Source organism: Typha latifolia, chromosome 7 (assembly GCF_019914945.1).
Source record: "Typha latifolia isolate L0001 chromosome 7, TyphaL0001v2, whole genome shotgun sequence".
Lineage (NCBI taxonomy): Eukaryota > Viridiplantae > Streptophyta > Magnoliopsida > Poales > Typhaceae > Typha > Typha latifolia.
In genome coordinates this window covers 5848757-5869137 of record NC_133092.1, presented here as the reverse complement: position 1 = coordinate 5869137, position 20381 = coordinate 5848757, and the positions used below count along the sequence as shown (strand labels likewise).

The 20381-nt window shown below is 33.4% G+C and overlaps 1 protein-coding gene across 5 annotated transcripts in view; it reads right to left on the bottom strand.

Annotated features, from left to right (window-relative positions):
* Positions 1 to 4139: 4139 nt before the first annotated feature.
* The window catches only part of LOC140792300 (protein SEMI-ROLLED LEAF 2-like), a 32336-nt gene continuing 16094 nt past the window's right edge, over positions 4140 to 20381 (bottom strand). For 2 of the 5 annotated variants that reach the window (XM_073143198.1, XM_073143202.1), the window contains 15 exons: positions 19185 to 19313; positions 17886 to 17933; positions 13537 to 13745; positions 13249 to 13445; positions 12823 to 13115; positions 12556 to 12705; positions 12000 to 12437; positions 11734 to 11883; positions 7616 to 7691; positions 7061 to 7188; positions 6620 to 6820; positions 6371 to 6508; positions 6156 to 6284; positions 4702 to 4902; positions 4140 to 4613 (listed from right to left, as the gene is read on the bottom strand). In XM_073143198.1, coding sequence (XP_072999299.1) covers positions 4464 to 4613; positions 4702 to 4902; positions 6156 to 6284; positions 6371 to 6508; positions 6620 to 6820; positions 7061 to 7188; positions 7616 to 7691; positions 11734 to 11883; positions 12000 to 12437; positions 12556 to 12705; positions 12823 to 13115; positions 13249 to 13445; positions 13537 to 13745; positions 17886 to 17933; positions 19185 to 19313 — 2637 coding nt within the window. In that variant the 3' untranslated portion in view covers positions 4140 to 4463. The remainder of the gene's footprint in view (positions 4614 to 4701; positions 4903 to 6155; positions 6285 to 6370; positions 6509 to 6619; positions 6821 to 7060; positions 7189 to 7615; positions 7692 to 11733; positions 11884 to 11999; positions 12438 to 12555; positions 12706 to 12822; positions 13116 to 13248; positions 13446 to 13536; positions 13746 to 17885; positions 17934 to 19184; positions 19314 to 20381) is intronic. The other 3 variants (XM_073143199.1, XM_073143200.1, XM_073143201.1) reach the window with 3 other exon arrangements.

Genomic DNA, 20381 nt, shown 5'->3' with positions numbered 1-20381 from the left:
AAATAGGTAATCCACATTTTATCTCATAACAACCAGCAGAATTAGAGATTAATGCCACGTGGTCAGGGATAAAAGAGTAATTAGCCATTTTTCGTTGCCACCATCCGATCTGTTACACCCCTTGGTAGTTTAGGGGGTCTGGTTGTAGTGTTTTAAATGTCAAAGGGTCACTTCGATACTACCCTATGGTACAAGGAGTATTACTGTAATTAAACATAAAATCAATGTGTATTATAACTTGAATACCCAAGAGTTATTTAACATGTGATGTACGCAATGCATTGCATACATTCAGACATTGCTTTTACTATAAGTAAATTAAGTAGATATTTTGAAGAAACTAAATTATTTGCACTATACTATGGAGGAAATTTATTTATTATTGAAGAATATAGTGATGTAAACTAGAACTATGCAGATAATGGTTCTAAATCTAGAAGTTAGCAATTTTCACTTTTTGTGGTGCTATTATTTCTTGGGGATCCAATCCAAAAAACAGATTTGTATAACTTATGCTACTATGGGGTCTGAGTAAGTGGCTTTAGGAGAAATAAACAAAGAGACTGAGTAGTTAAGAGAATTTGTTGATTAATTTGTCAATATGGCTAAATCCTATGCTTTTTATTTCAATTCATTGTGATAGTCAAACTAAACCACTTTATCATAGACGTATAGCGAATCATATAATGGAAATTCAAGACATATATATTTTAAACATATATAATTATGTGAGACAACTATTAGAATATAAAGATCGTGCACAAATTTAGCTTTGACTAAATGCCATAAAAAATACATAATTAGATAAACATAAATGATTGCAATCCTACTTAAACTATAGACTTTCATGCTCTAGGTTCAATGGGAAAAAATAAATCTGGAGAGTAATAATGTAGTACACTATCAACCTACTTAGAAATTATTTGATAAGTGTTATGTTCTTATAATAAACAAGTGAGGTTGAGTTAAAATCTTAATGAGTTTGTATAATAAGTGTGTTTAATCTACAAGAACACCTAGAAGAACTTTATTTATGTGAGTGAGAAGTTAGGCCGCTTCTATCAAAGTTTTGGTCAACTCCTAGCACAATATGAAGTCGAATTCAATGTATGGCTATAAATGTACTTCTGGAAAGAATATTGAGATTCTAATAAAGATATCTGTGAATTATCTGGTTGTGTCATAAAGTTTGTTAATTCAGGGACTTTACGTCTATTAACATCCTGATACAACTTTGAGAATTTTACACTATATAAAAATTCAAACTATATAATATTTTCACTTATGTATTGATATCTGTGTAACAACAAGCATATTTAAAATCAAAATTATTATTATTTATTTCAAAATAAGTGGGGGATTGTTAGAAATATTAATTTCTATGGTATTATCTTAACATAAATAAATAATTTTGTGAATGGATGTTTAGATAAGACACGTATCATCACTATAACTAATTATTAGATATTTAAGAAACATCCTTTCAATTGCATTTTTTAGTTTTCTAACTATAGTAACTATTTTCAGTTATCTAACTACTGGCACATTTTAGTTGGTGTCTTTTTATTTTCTATAAATAGATGATGGTGCTATTATTTTGACATATAAAAAAAAGCTATATGAATAAGCTATTCTAATATTTAGTTGAATACTACTATAAAAAATAATAATTACACTTAATATGACATAAAGTTGATATTAAATTATATTAAAACATAGTGATGTATAATACCAAATGATAAAAATACCCTTGATTGGATGCAAAATAATAATAGTAATATGTATTTATATGAAATTATAATATTTTTTATTATAACTATGGACTTAAAATGCTCCATTTACCCTCATTATATTGCATTTACTAAGAATTTTTCTGCATTTTTCAGCTTAAAAGAGTGTTATATACTAAAATTATAATATTTTTTATTACAACTGCGGACTTAAAATGCTTTGTATACTCACACTACCTTGTACTTATAATAAGAACTTCTCCGTCATACCCAACTTCCCCACATTTCCTAAATTTCTCGCATTTCCTAACTTAAAATGCTACCTTACGCTAGAAGAGAGAGAAGAGAGAAAGAGGAAATCTTAAATGGGTTAGAGAAAGAGTAAATTGATCTAAATCAGTAAAAAAAGTTTAAATTTATAATTCAATAATAAGGGAGCCTATTTTTACCAATTAAAAAAATTAAATGGCTTTTTGCTGCAAATCGCCTAAATACATTAGCTTATGCCAATTTACCTCTTTCCTTCTGGGGTGAGGCTCTATTAGTTGAAACTGATATCTTGAATAGAGTTTCTTCTAAATCTATTTCTAAAACACCATATTAGATTTGGACCAGTAAAAAACTCAATTTGAGTCATAGTCGCGCCATTGGGGCTGTGATGCACATGTTCAATTACTTTCACAATTTTTAGGAATTTGGATCGTAGAGCAATTGAATGTATATTTATATGTTAACTCAACTCATTCTAAAGACTGTGTTTTCCTTTGCGAACATGATAAAGATGAAGTAACAGAGATAGAATCTAACGATGTTGAGTTCATAGAAGATAATTTTCCTAAAAAATAAAAAACACAAGCAGTAAAATTTTTTTAGGAAACTCTTGGTTTGGATCTTCCTTCTCTTATTATTGACAGCGGAAATAATCCTATGAATGTTGATGTATGTGGGAGCATTCCAAAGAGTATATCTTTGAATGTTGAAGTAAATCAGATTATAAGAGGTAAATATACAATTGTTCCAATGAAATATTTTGATATTGAACGGAGAAGAGAGATACTTCTTTCAATTTATGTTAACGAGGCAAATTCTCATATAAAAGCTCTCGAATCACTTAAATCTGAAGAATGGAAAGCTGTTATGCCAAATGAATTAGATTCTATGATAAAAAAAACAAAATACTTCGAAATAATTTTAAAAATAAGAAAAAAAAAATCTATACAAGCAATACAATTGAATGTCTTCCATTATTTAGCGATTGTTCACTAACATTTAGGTTTAAGTATATAAAATTATATGACTCGTACAAAATTATATTTTAGTACACTTTTAATTTAAAAAGATAATTATAGCATTAAATTACCCTAGGGTAAATAATAGAATAGTTGAATATTAAGGTTAAGTAGATATTTTTGTTTAAAAAGCAACCCAGTCCGTTTGCTGCTGGTTGAACTAATAGGTCAACTTATTTTTACCGTGTCAATTGCATTTAATGATCAATTTACTAGTTTGACCACCTCCGAAAAGAGTCAATTATGTGATCTTGCAAAGTGAAAATAAGGTAAATGTAAGAGATTTTTATGCATTTTATAGGAGGTAGTTTTCTAAAATAGATAAACGAACTGGTTGTGATATATAAAATTTCTTCTTTTGTGTGCTTCAAATTCCATTAGGAAGTAGAGGCCATTAAGAACCATTTCTGATATACAAATCATCTTAAGGCCGTTTGGCTACATTTATTTAGGAAAACTGCATCTATACTTATAAAATATATTACAAAAATTAGTTTTAACTTATAGAATCCATGAAATATTATTTTCAATAACTAAGATAGGCTTACAGCATCTTGACATTCATCCAATTAAATGAGGCTCGAAACACGTTCTCACAACCTTTAAATAAAACAAAGGGAGAATATACGAGCCTTTTATTTACATTGGTTTGTTTAGTAAATACTATAAATACTATATCTTAAAACACATGAAACCAAACGACCCTTAGTTTCTTGGTGAGAACATCAGGGTCTCACTTGTTTTGACTTTAGACATTGTTCATAAAGGACAATATTTGACTGCATAACTAAGATGGTCAAAATTTAGACAGTATAATAATATATATCTATACATGTATGCATCCATGATATATTAGTGTAAAGCCAAAACTTGATGCAGTTCTTATACTGTTACACAGATATTCATATGCAGTGGACATGCCAAAATTCATCAATAATGAATAACCTTTTCAAGATCAATCAATTCTGTATGCTAGTGAGCCTCCCTTATGATGAGACACAAAAATGAAGATCTGAAAGTAGATATTTGATCACCTGGAATTCTCCAAGTTTGATATTTTGAAGTATGATACTTGTTTAAATGAGGAGCATCCAAGGAAGATATTTATGAACAAAAGGAATTCTGAGAAAACTTTGCTTTTCTACCATTATATCAAACCTTGTTTACATTTATACAAACAACACTGATGGAGGATTCAACAATAAAATACAAGAGATATTATTTTATTTTCAGCCATAAGGAAGATTACAACTTGCCCCCATTGTCTCTTTTGCAAATGCATCTATGGGGAGAAGGTATACATCAAGTCCTTTCCACTTATACATGTAAAAGAATAGAAGCAGGAGAAGAAGAAGAAGAAGAAGAAAAAGATAAGCAAAGAAATGACGCGACACCTCTTTTGGTCACTGTGTTATCATGTATCGTGCACCACGCATGAATCTATTTACCATCCAGCAGCTTTCAAGAATTTATCATATGGGCTTGAAGGTGGAAGCCTGAAGGACTGCTCAGACTCACTAGATAGTGAATCACATCGACGTATGTGCTCCTTCTCAATTGATGTTGACTCAGCCTCAGGGTGGTGTAATGTCTGCTGAAATGTAATCAAGGGGTCCAGAAATAGTCAGAAAAGAAGAAGGAAAAATGCATAGTAGAACAGAATATGTTTCAAACAGACATGCCTCGTTTGTATCCACTGAAACACTTAAGTTTTCTTCTGTTGAACCTTTGGAGCTTTCTTGCTGATGCTTGAAGCTTAAGAGAACTGACATCTTCTGTTGTTTCCCAACAACAAGAGCTTCACACTGGCTTTTCATTTGGTCGTATGGTACTGGGTTAATGGAAGCTGGTAGATCTGTGACTTGCCGTGCAGTCTCACGAATCTGCAGGAAAGTGAAGTCAAGATTGCATGAAATGGACGAAGCTAGATGAGAATGCACAACATGATTTAAAAAATTTCCCTCCAAGAAAACTATAGAGGAATGTAGAAATTCCTTGCTGCTCCACTCTACCAGCAAGAACAATATAAACTCAAAATGAACTCGTTGTAACACAATAACTTTCTCATTCTTCTTGAGTGAAAATTTCTGAGTGATGCACTGCTCTCTTTACACCCACATTGTGTGCATGCAAGTGATTATATAGAAGATTGACTGGCCAGAGGAAAGCCCCTAGTTAGTTGGAACAGGGAATGGCAATGGACCCCGATTGCTCAGACAGGTGACCAGATTTATCATACTTGAACCCAAAGTCCATATTGAGCTAATCAAGTTTGGTCCAGGCTGGGTGTTGGACAGTATGTACCTGCCAACCTGATATCCAGCTTCAAGGGTTATATACTACAGATGATGCATGAGTAGTTATCTAGTTAGAGATAATCCTAGAGTTGATTATTTGGAAATGGGTATTCACATAGACATTCCTTGCTTAATTCTTGTGATATTCATGAGGAAACTTTTGTAAAGTTTGCAAGAAAGTGTTCAGCAGGAATACCTACAGAATGGCATTTTTGCATCTAAATAGTTGGCAGCAGCCTTACCATTCCAGAAAACAGTTCTGAAGTCAAAGGGCTTAGTTTCTCCTGACATGGAACTCATTATGTTGGTCTTTTATTTCTGGCAACTATGTAATCAGTAGTAAAAAGCAAGGTATCAGAAAGAAAACAGAATAGATGCATTTACTTTTGTTATTTCATAATTCTACATGAATATCATGGTAGAATGGTAGAAAAGAATTGAGTAATCAACAGGTCATCTTAGTGACCATTTCAAATTCCAATTAAGAAAGTAACAGAATGTGGGGAATTCGACTAACAACCCCAGTATTTTACTGATACACCTTTTAGTAGGCTGGCTAGGATTGCACCATTGGCACTAAACTTATATAACGACACAGATGCTTGTAAGTTATACAAGGATTGGAAAATATCTGTTGTCTGATTCATGCAGAGTGAAGAAATGAGTCATGGAGCTTATTGATTGTGAGGTGATAATAAACCAGCACACATTGCATATATAAAATTAAAGTGTTGTAAACTACCTGTTATTTCACAATGAGAAATTATTAACAGGTTTACTAGTTTTTTCTTAACATTATTTTATATATTGGTAATGCTGGATTTTAATATATCACATACCGATTCTATTAATTGATTGACACTCAGAACATCAAGTGCATTTATAGATTCTGATGTTCTCCTATCAGATTGATTTCCACTTGCATCTAGGTCAGGATCTTCATCTTCAGCAAGAGCAGGAACACTATCCTGTAGACAGAGAAGATAAACTACAGATCAAACTCATGACAGTTATATGGCTTTGTAAAGTATACTAGAAGTAAAAGAGAAATTACCTCATCAAGATAATCACTTTCTTTTTGCATGTATGGCAAACAAGGGTGAGGAGTCTCCATGAATAACGGGGCACCAAGTAGAAAAGTATCATCTGGTGTGAATTCCTGAAGGAGCTGTTCTTTTATGCCAATCAACTTCTACAATTTGATATCAGAAGGAACTAAATCTTAAAATTTGCTAACAGATGATTTATTGACAAATGCAACATAAAACCTTGTTTACATTTATATAATATATGGCAAGGTTACCTCTGGCGTTTTTTCAAATTTCTCCAACAAGCGTGATATCACTGTTTCTTTTAATTGCTTATCATCCTTCTTTATTGTTGCAAGGAAGTTTGTTGCAGCAATCTCATCTTCCTCTGAACCATAAACTAAGATATTGCCAGAAGGTTCTACATAAGTGGCACATAGTCTGCTATCTTCAATCAAATGAAGATGATGATTAACCTGTAATATGATCTACATAGTTATATCAGAGGAAAATCAATTTATTAATGAGACGCATGAAAGGGACCATCCATAAATATAGCACTATGAAGCTGCAATTTCCTCACAGGTAGGATTATTAAACTAACTTGTGAAGCTTTGTCTATCTATGAAAAGTGACAAATTATTGTTCAATGAACCACAGGTTATCACCTATTTCAACAAAAAAAAAACAAAGAACCACAGGTTATCACCACAAACCATTTTCTCTGTCATCATTGCTTTCACATCTGGAATAATATCAGGAAGATCACCAGCTTTGGCTGAAGATATAAGCATTGCTAATGCCAAGGTATGCAAGGACCTTTTGCGAGATGGCTGCAAAAAATCTTCATTTACGATGAAAGGTAAGAAGAAAAAAATTAGGCATACCAACTGTAAAACTTGAGGAATTAAGGATTTTTAGATGTTTGTTGACTCATATTTATGTACATGATCTTAAGAAATTGATAATACTAACTGTTGATTGCAAATGCATCTGAGAAATATGAAACTGTTGACTAGGAAAGGAAGGTACAAATACTGAAGATGCAAATTCATAAAATATGAAGTCAATCAGTGATTAATATCTAAGAAAACTTTACATAAATACGCAGCAGAAGTTGAAGATCTTTAACAAACCTACCAGAAAAAGGATAATATAAAGATGAGAGAAGACAATGTTGACATTTCCTTAACAAGTAACATAGAGCTACTTTAAAATTTCATGATTTTCTCCAAAGAGAAATAATTAAACATCAAGACGAAGGAACTTACTTTCATGGTCAAGAGATAATCTCCTGATGGAAAATGCCAACTGAAAACAACGAACTAGCACCAAATGACTAGAGTTCTGCAGGAAACTTGGTAAAGTCATGCAAAAGTTATAAACAAGTTAAACACACACACACACACACAGATGTGGAGATAAAAACATCAAAAAATTTTGAGTAATTAATTTCTCCTACAACTTTTATGCATATTGTTAAAAAAAATAGAATTATTCATTAAAATAGAGCTAAGGATTCTAACAGAATGGACAGTGTTAATTAAGTTCATTCTACATGTTTCTTGCTCTTTGTAATTTGTAACAACTTCAATTATACATGACCATAGTGTCTACATTTTACCTCTCAGAGAAAAATGTCAGCATAAATGCATAGCCATCAAAAAAATGACAAAACACTTAGCATCCAATTAGATCTGCCAACACAAAGTAGTCTTTACTTTTCCATATGTCAGATAGTAGTTTTCTTTCACAGAATCTTATGATGGGACAAAGATAGCCGTGCCGATAAGACACTGGTGCCTGGAACGAGGTGTGCCGTTGGCATAGCCGCGTGCCAAGTGGTGCTGTGCCGATTGGCATGAGTGCGTGACGCCATCTGCCAACTGGCACAAGTAGAGTATTGAGCGGCACACAAAAGGTGCTGCCTAAAACTTGTTAAGGCAAGTCTACATATGAAGTAGATAATTAATCATAAGGAGCTAGTGATAAGCACATACAAATTGCATCTAAAATAGAGTTAAAGAATAAATGCATCTTTACTTTTCTCTTTAGTCACAATCTTATCAACTTTTGATGCGAATATTGCAGTAACTTCCATAAATTTCATTGTGCATAGCAAATAGTACTCTGGTAATCACTACCAAATAAACAAACAATAATAATAATTCAAGAGTCATTAGCAAATAATTAAGTGGTTGATTTGATTTGCGTTTGCGGCAAACTAAAACCAATTTGATAATAATGATAGGAGTAGATGCAAATTTAGGGTTTCAATCTATGAAGTGAAAGTGGCAAAATCCTTTCATCCAAAATGGGCCTCTTGGCAGCCATTTTCCTAAATATAAGGTAGAAACTAGAAAACAAGAAATAGAAGAGATTTAGGAGGGATTTAAGATTATTTTAAGATTATATTTCATTCAAAAGGTAAAATTTTCTTTCATTCTCTCAAATATTTTCTTTGTTTTACACTTTAAAAACCAATTTGGGGTGTAGAAATGATAAATTTAGCTTAATTTTGCTATATCTATCATTTGCAAGAATCTTTGTATATAGATCTAGTATTTTAGTGCTAGATCGATAAAACATACTCTTGAAAATGTAGAAATCAAAGAGAAAAATATTGTTTCTCCCAATTTTTGCCCAAAGTTTCAAAAATCTGAAATTAATATCTCAAATAGGGCCAAAATTGGTGTAAGATTTGAACCCAAATTTCAACCATATGAGTTGATTTTAAACCAAAATTCATAATTTTTAGCTAAAGTTTCATCATAATTAGAAACTATTTGATCAAATAGGTCATTTATGTTCCTTGACTATTGTCATTCTTTAACAAAATATGTCATTGATAATATTATATAGAGATAAAGATTCTAATGTAGGATTTAATATATATGTTCAAACTAAAAACATGTATACAAATCCTAAAATATATACTAGAAACATGCTAGTGGGCGTGCCAGTGTGCCACTAACATGTCGAGGCATGCCAAGGCATACTGAGTTGCACATCTTGTGTCGCACGGCACGTGCTATTGGCATGACAATCCTTGCTACAAAATTTCAATATTTCGGGAATCATCAGTTTTCCAGAATGAGAATACCTTGGACATGCCAAAAACATGGAATGGCACTCCTTTATACCCTTAAAACTAAAGAGAAATGTCAGCAACTAGCACAGTAAGTTGAAGAATTCTAAACCATTCTTGCGGTTAATAGCATTTTCACTTATTAATAATATTCAGCATACAAACTGATAATCTTGAGTTGAATGAAAGGATTACAATCTTGAATTTAACCAAAACCAAAATTTTGCTTCTAGTACACATTTTTATATATGACCTGAAGTTAAGATAATACTCTCAACACTCAACAACTTCAAAGTTGTAAAACGACATGCCTTTAGATAGAATTTTATGTACAAAATGAAGAATCGTTAGTAAGACCATATTCTCACAAATTATTCTCTAGAGACTGTACAGACAATCAGAGTATTAGATGTACTCCATAATTATATGAAACCATATAAGAGGATCATGGAAATCGAAAACTAAATTTCCAAACAATTTGGTTGCGAGCAATAGAAATCATGACATAAATGTAAAAGGTTCCAAAAAGTGCCTAGATAAAGATAGATGATGTGACAACAATTCATTATACCTTTCTATCTAATTATCTAAACCCAATGCATCAGTCAGAGAATTATTTCTCTGGGTATTTAAATTTTGTAGATCACTCACAAATCAGACCTAGACTTTTACATTTAGTTCTCATTGATAAGATTGTGCCTCCAATAGTACCAAGGTAATTTTAGTATTGAAAATGATTCGCGAAAGAGCATTAATTGCCAAAGAAAGTCATGGTCTTTTTTTGCTCTCTTGCCAAAGAACCTAGATGTCCCAAAATTTAAATATAAATTGTCAATAATATAGTTATGCCTGATCACACAAATTAAGTTATGACCTCTTCAATGTAGATCCAAAGTTTTTTAAATTGGTCAGGAGGTTGCTCCATTGGATTGAGGATTCTTGCTGAAATACATCATTTTTTTTTGAGTAAAAAGGTTTTCTCAAAAGCTTGAAATAGGAAATCAAAGACTACAAGCTTTATAGTCTAAAATATATTAGTAGCATCATATTCCACATCATTCACTCTAGTTATCATAACCACCATGAAACATCATTTGCATAGACACCATAGAAAATTTGACTGCAAGAAATTGCTGAGTTTAGGAATTTCTACCATCAGCATCAACATTTAAGTCTATATGCTGCCCTAAGTTGAGGAACTTCATGCAGGTTTGCTGCAGGAAAAAGCATTCAAGTGGAAGCGCTGGGGATGGGAGAGAGGCCTGGACATTGGAAGGGATGTACCGTGGCTCTTTTTTTATAAATTAAAATTAAAGTTTAAACCAAAAAGGGATTAGAGAGACCGCACAAAAAAACACATTAGCCCCATCAACAATGTAAAAAGAACGGCAACTTAATTTATGGCTAAACAAAAGGACAGGAAGACAGGGAACCCATCCATCCTAAAGCTACTAGGAAAGTTATCCTTAGCATGATAGGACAATCGATTTGTAGCTTGGTTGGTCTCAAGATAAAAGCTTCTTGGAATATTCTTGATCATAAGTGAGCACTTAATTTCTGGCATCTCAATTTTAAGCTTTGAATTTGCCAAGTAGTCCATAGTGAAGATGCTTACCTGATATGGACCACAGTAAATGCCAACTATCATGGCACACAATCGAGAATAATAAGTACCCATTCTCAATTAAGGAAAAGATTGATTTGACAGATATTATAGTTTTGGGAGTTTTTGACCAAACTAGCCTTCCTAAAAATTTTAATACATGTTTAGTATACTTCAAAACTTAAATATGAGAATAAGTTAGAAAATTACTAACTAGGACAACGACTTTATATTGAAACTTTAAATCCACAAAAAAATTTGCTAAGTACAAGAGAAAACTTTTATATATAAATTGTTTTCTGGTTCAACGACTTCCATATATAAATTACTAACAAATTTATTTCTTTCATACTTAATAATTTTCTTAGCAAACTTTAAATTTTCATATAACTTGCTGATTGTTAGCAACTTATTTTGGAAATCGCTATCCCAACTAGCAATTTTTCAACTCATCTAGTCTTGTATTTCAGTTTCAAAATAAATTAAATACGTGCTAAAAAAAAATTGACAGACTTAAAATAATTAAAAACATTGGTTTTGGCTCAACTCTTTCCTTCCCACTATCGAGTTGTCTTGCTCTATACCTATCTCTCACGCTAGTGCATGAATGCCCATATTCTATAAATAGATATAACATGTATTCAAATAAAAAAAACCATGACTCATTAAACAGCAAAGGTTGCCCACAAGTAACTTACTTTGGTTCGCGAAAACAATAAAGCAAGGCTGTATGTGTGTGCCATTGCCTCATAATTTGCAGGCGTATTATCTCCTGATGATGCTTGAGTCCAAATTGATGAAAGAAGTAGACCCACTTGATGTCTACTTAATCGCATAAATCTTAAATCCTGGAGGAACAGATGAATGGGAAGAAAAGATGGCAAATCAGCATGAAAACTAATATGACAAAAAGAAAAGGAGGATATCAGACTATGGAAGCATCTAGGAATTCAGCAATCCGTACTTCATCTTCAAGTTTCAAAATATTTGTTCCTTCATATACAGGACATGAGGCGGATAGTTCAGCATTATGGTACCGCTTGCAAGGTGGACAAATTGTACAACACTGTATATCCTCATCAATATGATGGCAGCCGTTCTCTTTCATACAGTCCATTTCAGCACCTGATTTATGGATTCTTAAGGGTTCCTTGTAATTGCAACTGTTCTGTTCCATCTTCTCATTTATTGTCCAAGAAGAAGAGAAAGCTGAGAGAGCTACCAAAAGTGTTCCCTGTGGATCATAGTCCTTTAACGCAATTGGAAGATTTTTAACTGACCAAGGAAAACTAAATGAGGGCACGAGAATTGCAGATAGAACCCGATGTGAACCAACTCTAGTTCTATGGTCTGGGTGTGCCATTGCTGAAAGAAGTTGGTAAAACAAAGCTTCTGGAAAATCCTGAAACATATATGTTAGAAGTTACATATATTTACTTAGAATATGGGTTCTTTAATTGGAAACTAGAAAAATTGTCCTCTGATATAGTAGAGATATTTGAAACTGGTAAAGAACTTGCCTTCTTGTGATATGATAAGTTAGGGATAGAAGCTACTATTTGTGCAGTACGATAAATAGATGAAATTGTCGTTCTTGCTGCAATAGCAGTAGCAGGTAAATTCTCAAGCGCAACAGCCATCTTTTCAAGAATAGGTCCAACATCCCCTACCTTTCCATCAGATATTGTAATCAACACAAACTAGCATTTATTCTTAAAGAAAATAACATGAAAGAAACTTATTATGGAACTCAATTGGTTTAAAAAATTGGGATTAATTTAAGTTACCTTCTCCGTTAGTTGAACAAGCAATTCCTCCAATGCAGAATGGAGAGCAGAGTTCCGTTTACTGGAATCAGCCCCAATCTTTGATGCATCAACAGAACATTGCATGCATTTGCGCAAATGCCTTATCAAGTCACTTATTGCATTGGTTATAGATACTGAAGCTTGAGGTTTTGTCTGTCGTGCAAGGTGAGTCGCGACCTTCACAATGTTGATTTGCATGATGGGCTGCTTGGTGATATTTTTGTGGTCTAGGTGTTTAATTGTGGTAGATAACAATAAATGACTGTTTTGCCCTGAAGGTTCAACAAAAAAGCTTAGCATCAAAAAGAAAATTATGTAACTGGTTGCTATTATTAGACACTTCCAATCCAAAAAAAATATGAAAACCATAAAAAAGTTATGCAAGGTAAACAGACATTTCTTCACCTGAATTCTCCATCAAGGCTTGCATATCAGACAAAATGGAAGACGCAATCCCATCATAAGGAGACCAAAAGTTCCTACTATCAAAGTAGCGGAACAGGGGCTCCAAAACACGCCGCAAAGTTGTTGCCTCTTGGGCAATTTTGGTCATATTATACAAGCATACTCTGGCCCAGTATGCAGGATCTCTGCTCACATCCCTGTTAACAAATTTAAGCTGTTACACATGGAATAAACAAAATAAAATTGGTAAAGTCCACAAAAAACCATAGCGTAAAGATGAAGTCTCACACTGTAGAATCCAATGTAACATTAAAACTATCACGTACTGACACAGAGATAACATTCTTCCTGGTTTCATCAAATGATGAACGATGACCTTCCATTCTTGTAACTTCCTTCATGCAGTAAGTTTGGGACTGATTGTGATATATCTCTTTCTTTCCATTCTCTAAGACCAGTTGATGAGCCTCATAATTATCTAATGTCACTGAGACAATCTATTTCCACCAACAAAGTGGAAAATCGACATGAAACAAGAATGAGAAACTGAATAAAGATGAAGCTTTTGATAGCAAATATAACAGGGAAAGTTTTTTAAACATGCATGAGCTGACAGACTGTCCCAACTTGGAAATAATTAATTCGAGATTCCAAGTAAATGATTCCGTGAATGCTAAGCATATTTATCATTTATTCATAAGAATAAAAACATGAAGAATTGACTTCAGTATGGAGAAACCATATATTAGTATATTGTAAGGAGAACCAACTTCAGTTCAGTAATGAGAAACCACTTGATGCTGCTGCAACCTTTAGTCACTTATCTTCAATATCAACCGTCCATCCACAGTGCATGGATCTTGTATCTGCACACTGCAACTCATAGGATGAGAAAGATTGCATCTTTCTTTGCAGATTTAGTGCAAAACAGGTACCAATGTTTCAAAAAAAGGAGAAACAGGCACCTAGGCACCAACCTAAGGTGGGGCAGTCACTTGTACACAGAGTAAACGGTGTTATTAATTGGGAATTTGGGATTATGTGAGGCAGGCAATATGGCAGTGCTTAGCAATTAAGCAGTCAAAATGCTTAGGTGCTGCAATGAGGCTTTAGGTGGGTAAATGGATCTGGTTCTTAAAAGATCCAAATCCATTAAATTTGTTTAGTGATGCACTAATACTAATTGGACATGTATTGATTCACCCTCAATGCAGGACGTTTTGACTTCCCTTCCATCCCAGATATTTCAGCCACAAGGTTGCACTTGCCAGGTGTGGTGGCATTCGTCATCGCTACGCTCACTGCAGGCTACTGTGAATGCATTCATCGCTGGGTTAACATGGAGTATGGTTGGAGATGTTTCAGATGCAATGGACATAATGACTTCAAGGAGAAATTCTATATTTGCATCATCATGTGCTTCTAGTTCTAGAAGATCAAATAACATTGATAAAGCATATTTAGCTCTGAGGATGACAAAAATGAAGAGTTGAAGTGAATCTAGACTTAAACGATAATGATTCTAATGATGAGATATCCAATGACGAGTTTTATAGTGATCAAGCTAAAAATTTAGGCCAGCGTGATAATTAATCAGTTTGTTGCTCTTTTTTTTCACAAATATGAATGTTATGATTTTATAGCATTTGGTTCTATATCTTAGTTTTCTATGAGTGCTACAAATTAAGGTTCTCAATATCAGGATAAAGATTGGAACCCTTCGTCCCAAAAACAACGATAAATATCAGCATATTTAAAATACAACAAAATTCTAAAAAATTAAAAAAAGATATGAAATAAAATTTAATTACTTATATATGAACTTACGAAGTCTAAAACTTAAAAAAATACTATTTTCTTAATCTCTATCTCTTTCTCACTTTCTCCCACTCTCTGTCTTTCACTCCCTCTATCTCACACAAATAAAAGATCCCTTTCTTTCTCTCCCACTCTTTCTCTCTCATCTCCTTCTCCCTATCTCTCAATCATCCTTGATCTCCTATTCTCACTTCAAACAAAAATCTCACTCAAAGCCTTCTCCATCTCCGACTCTCCCCCTCTTTCCCTTACACTTCCCCTCTCCCACTCTCTCTCTCCCAAGCAAATTGATGATTCTCAAATGTATATCCAGTTTCCATCAACATTTGGCGAACTCCTTGGATGGAGATTTGACTCCATCAACCTCTGAATACCTCGAGTCCGCAATTTTTTCTTCTCTCTCTCTCCAATGAGCTACCTATCATCTCTCCACTCCCCACTCTTTTCTTTTCTTATCTCCATTACTTTCTTATTCTCCTCTCTCTTTTCCTCTCTTTCTCTCTCAGTTTCGGTTTGTTTCGACTGAAACTCGATCGATCTAGTCAATACCCACCTAAACTAGCCAATAGATTGGTTTCAGGTGGGATGACCAATCTCAATCCGTTTTAGACGATCTAGATCCACCGAAACCGAGAACCTTGCTACAAATATTATCATTGGACTTCTGAGACCATCTTTTGGATATATTACTAGCACTCAATTTTTATTCTATGATGAGTATATGTAGTTTCCTAATGATATATATTATATTTGAATTATTTCTTATATGTATGGTTGCCTTGGTTCTAGGAGCCTGTCTAAACTCCTGCCTAACGCTTAGGCACTAAACAAATCATTGGCTGCCAGTTTGCTGCCTTTAGTCTTTTAAAGCATTGACAGGTACCTAATTTAATAACCCAAATACTAGGATTTGCACCATCCATTTGGATTAGGTAAAGCCTAACAAGAAAATTATTGGGATGGCAGTTGGTTTAGGCAAACGGGATGGCATCTAGTTTAGGAGAAATATGATGTAGATTGTAGAGTGATTAATGTAAAATGATTAATGGCAATTAGCCTAAGCACTAGCTTTGTCCTAGTACACCTATTTTTAGGAGAAAATGCCTACATCTTCTTTTATAATTACTGAATTTGCCACATGCTGCAAATTTCTCTATATAAGTAACAAATAGTGTGAATTTCAAAGTATAATTTAATCTGATTAATATTAATTAATCTAATACAATTTACATATAATATCATATCTAATTTTTTTTAAATTTTTTTATATAAAATGCTAAACTGTCTTGTTACCCGCCTTTTCACTAGTCTTTTGCTTTGGCACTAGGCGTGAGGTGACTGCTCACCACCCGCGGCCGCCTTTCAAAATATTGGTCTTTAATTGAGTCTGATGAAGAGATCTCCAAAGTCCAAGACCCATCCAAATCTCAATCCTAATCCTATTTTTAAGTCGAACCCAAGCCATATCATAATCCTAATCCTATTTCTTTCCTCATATTAATTCGCCAAAACTCAATTTCATCCCTAGTCGCATCCAAAGCCATTCCCCTTATAGTCACTTCCAAATCTAAGCCCTATTACAATTCCAATCCCATTCTCCTATTACTTCAGCAAAGCCCAAGCTCTTCCCAATCCCAATCAGGCAGTAATCAAGGATCCGAAACGAAATTTTCCCTTTCCTAAGGAAAGAGTGGACAATAAGAGATGGGGGGTCCCATCCAAAACCACTATTACAACCTGCTGGAGTTGGCTGGTTGGGGCAAGTTGAAGAAACATCAAAAGGGAGTTGGAAGTTAAGAGTTTTTTTATATTCTAAGTATCAAACCAAGCTTGCAATGGCCATTGATGGTGCTTCTGTGGAAGCTATGGGCAATTTGGTAAATTATTGGCCCCAAAACAGCACAACACCTCTAACACATCACAACATTAATTTTGAAAGGAAAATCTAACAATTTTGAAGTGGTCTGGACCATATAAGGGTTATAAGATTAAGTGCTTAAGCTAAAAGTCTAGAGGGTAACTTGAAATCAAGCCTAACCACACAGGGAAAAGTGCATTGTCCCCTTCAGACTAAGATCCAAGTTTCAGGAACAGGGGCAAGATCCAGTCCTTTTAAAATCATGCTTCTGGCAGAAAGAGTAATTGCAGAACAACATAAAGCCCTACAAAGAACCCAAAGGATCCCAACTAACTTGGGAGATCGGATAAAGCCACATCTTAACATTTTATAACTAGAAATCTCAAAATGAAGCATTTTTAAGATCAATTTTGACCAAAATATAAAACCTTTCCTATACCAGAGAAAAAGAAAAGGAGGACGTTTTCTCTTTTACCTCCTTTCTTCTCGGTTTTAGCTAAGGTATGAACAACTTATTGTTGCTCCCAATTTCATATCGACTAAGAGTCTAGACCATAGATATCTCTGATTAGTATGGGAAAACTCCTTGGTTAAGGACTAGTATAAATTTCATGATAGATCCCATTTGTGAAGGTTAAAGCACTAATTGCTACTCTGGTTAGTTGTTAGAGCTTCCTATCCTTTAGTCCTATCTAAAGCATGTTGGTCTACAATTATAAGCTTGATTTATTTCTAATTGTCTTTTAATGTTTGCTCTACCGATTTGAAGGACAAATGCGGTCTCCTGATAGACAGCTTGCAGACAAGTGGCATATTGGTTATGTAGCATCCAGAAAAAGGTTAATACTAGGTTGACACTGCTTGAATGTAAATCTCCACATGAATAACTAAATAGAACAAATGAGAAAATTCAGATGACATTTTGTACTATTCATGAAATGCATAAAGGGGAAAGACTCACATCATCAAATTCCATTGAGATGTGGGAGTAGTCACCCATAAATTTTACCTGGATACAACGGAAAAAAAGTAGAGATAAAAATTCAGTAAGAGAATGACATGCTTGAGATATAACTGCGCAAGATCTACTCAGAACATTTATACTCAAAATCCATATTACTGATGAATAAAAAGTATTACATGCACTTACTCCAAGAATATCAACACCTCTATATATTTCTTTCATTTATGCATTATCTTTTAAAGAGCTTGAAGATCATTGGCCAAAACCTCAATCATTGTAACAGCAACAAGGGAGGACTTCCCACAAGCCCATGCAATTAAAATTTTAAAACTACAATTCTAAAGAAATGCTTAATACCAAAAAAAAAAAAATATTGCTAACAGATCATGCAGTCAAAGCTACTCTTGTCAAAGCATGATCAACTACAAAATAGTACAAATTTTGACAAAATCTACTTCATTATGCTATGATTCCACCCAGCTACAATAACATCCCAATTTGACAATAAAGAAAAGAAAAAGAAAGACTAACTAAATGTCACTGACAGCATAGAGGTCTGTAGATGCACCATTTTATCTATAATATATAAAATAATAAAAATATACATGCTATTGAACATCCATTAATATATTTCTTGTGGGCACAGAAATACAACAAGTAGCACACTGCATTCAAATAATCATGGAAAGAAGTTTCAGCAGAAACCAGCTCATACCGGGGGAGTTTTGGCCATTTCCAACCGAAATGGTCAATATGGGCCAATCTAAGAAAATAATGGAATAACACGATCCACTTCATTTACGTGGTGGATCTACTTCCCTTACGTAATGGTCTGCTAATAAATTAGTGAGATCAGCAAAGACATACTCTACTAGAAAGTAGAAACAATGTTCTATGGTTTCTTCTCCATGACAATGAGATACAGTTAGGGCATGCCAGAATGAGACTGCAACAATGATCACCTAGAAAACGTATGGCATTTTCTTATCTCTCTCTCATACATATATTGAGTACTTTCCTCCTTTTCTTGCTGTTGGCATGATGAAAAGCCATCTCATGCTGCCAACGAATGGCATGCATGGCGAAAGGAAATACTTAGTCTTGCCATTGTTGTTCAAAGTTATAAATAGATTAGTCAAATTTATTGTTTCAGTTCAGTTAAACATGTAACCATCTTAATTGTAATATATCTGTAATGTTCTTTAATAAACTGATACCACAAAAGACTGGTTTTGACAAAACAAAGACAAATCTTTGAGTAACGAATGTAGTTCAAGTTTCAGTAAGTTAAAGTACCACAGAAGCAAGTGCTTGCAATCCTGCAGACCGCAGACTGAGTCCTCTATCATCTTCCCCTACTTCTTGACAAAGTTGACAAAGTTTTGGTATGAGGCCTTCTACATTAAACATGTATGTGCTATCCCCCTGTTAAAAAACATGCAATTAAATAGTAATCCAGTCTGCAAGTATCAGTAAAGGAACATGCTGTTGATTAGTAATCCAATCATGAACCACATCCACTAGTGGTAAGAGTATGCTCCATGATTAACTACATTATTTCAAAGTTCATGAAATCTTGATGCATGAATTACCAAATTACAGCTTACTTAGGGTTTTAAGAAAGAAACCCTAGAAAAAAAAGACTATGACCAGGAAAGGAACTTCAATATCTATCGATAACTAACTTTAGGCCTCGTTTTATTGCATAATATGAAATTCGAGAATAATGAATCTAGGGAGATATTATACACACTTTAAATGCACCTCTTATCCTTATTCACCTTTTGGTGTTTGGTAGAAAGAGATAAATAAAGGCATAATGATTCTCTTTAATAAGATAATTAAAATTGTAAAGGTTGGTCAAAGGATAACAATTAAGGATGATTTCTTTTTTATGTCAATTACCAAATTGACCCTATGATATATTAGTTTTATAAATTATATAATTATATACTTTAAAAAATAATGATTAATAAATTAATATATTTAGGAATAAAAGCATAAATAACTTTTTATATATGATAATTGGCCTTGTGAAATGTGATGTTACAATTTTAATATCATTATAAATTATAGTAATTATGAATCATATCAATAGATAGTTTATGTTAGTATTTGAGAATTTGCATTGATAATATACAAATTTATAATAAAAGAATATTACATTTCACGACCTACATTTTCATGAATTTACAACTCAGACCCTACCTTCAAGTATTTACATTTCAAGGCCCATGTTTTGGACTTTATTCTTAGAAAATACTCTAAGTTAACCATATCTAATGGAAGGTATCAACAGAAGCACATTCTATTAGATTTTCTAAAAAGTACCTTATCTTATCTCTCTAAAGGGGAGTCCCTTCTAAAATCTACATATATGATGAGGTATTAATGAAAAATCAAGTTTTAGACTGACAGAATATTCCATTTTTTATACCTTTATGTAATGGAGGATGCTTTCGGATAATGTCCAAACATGGAGTTCCAAATGTA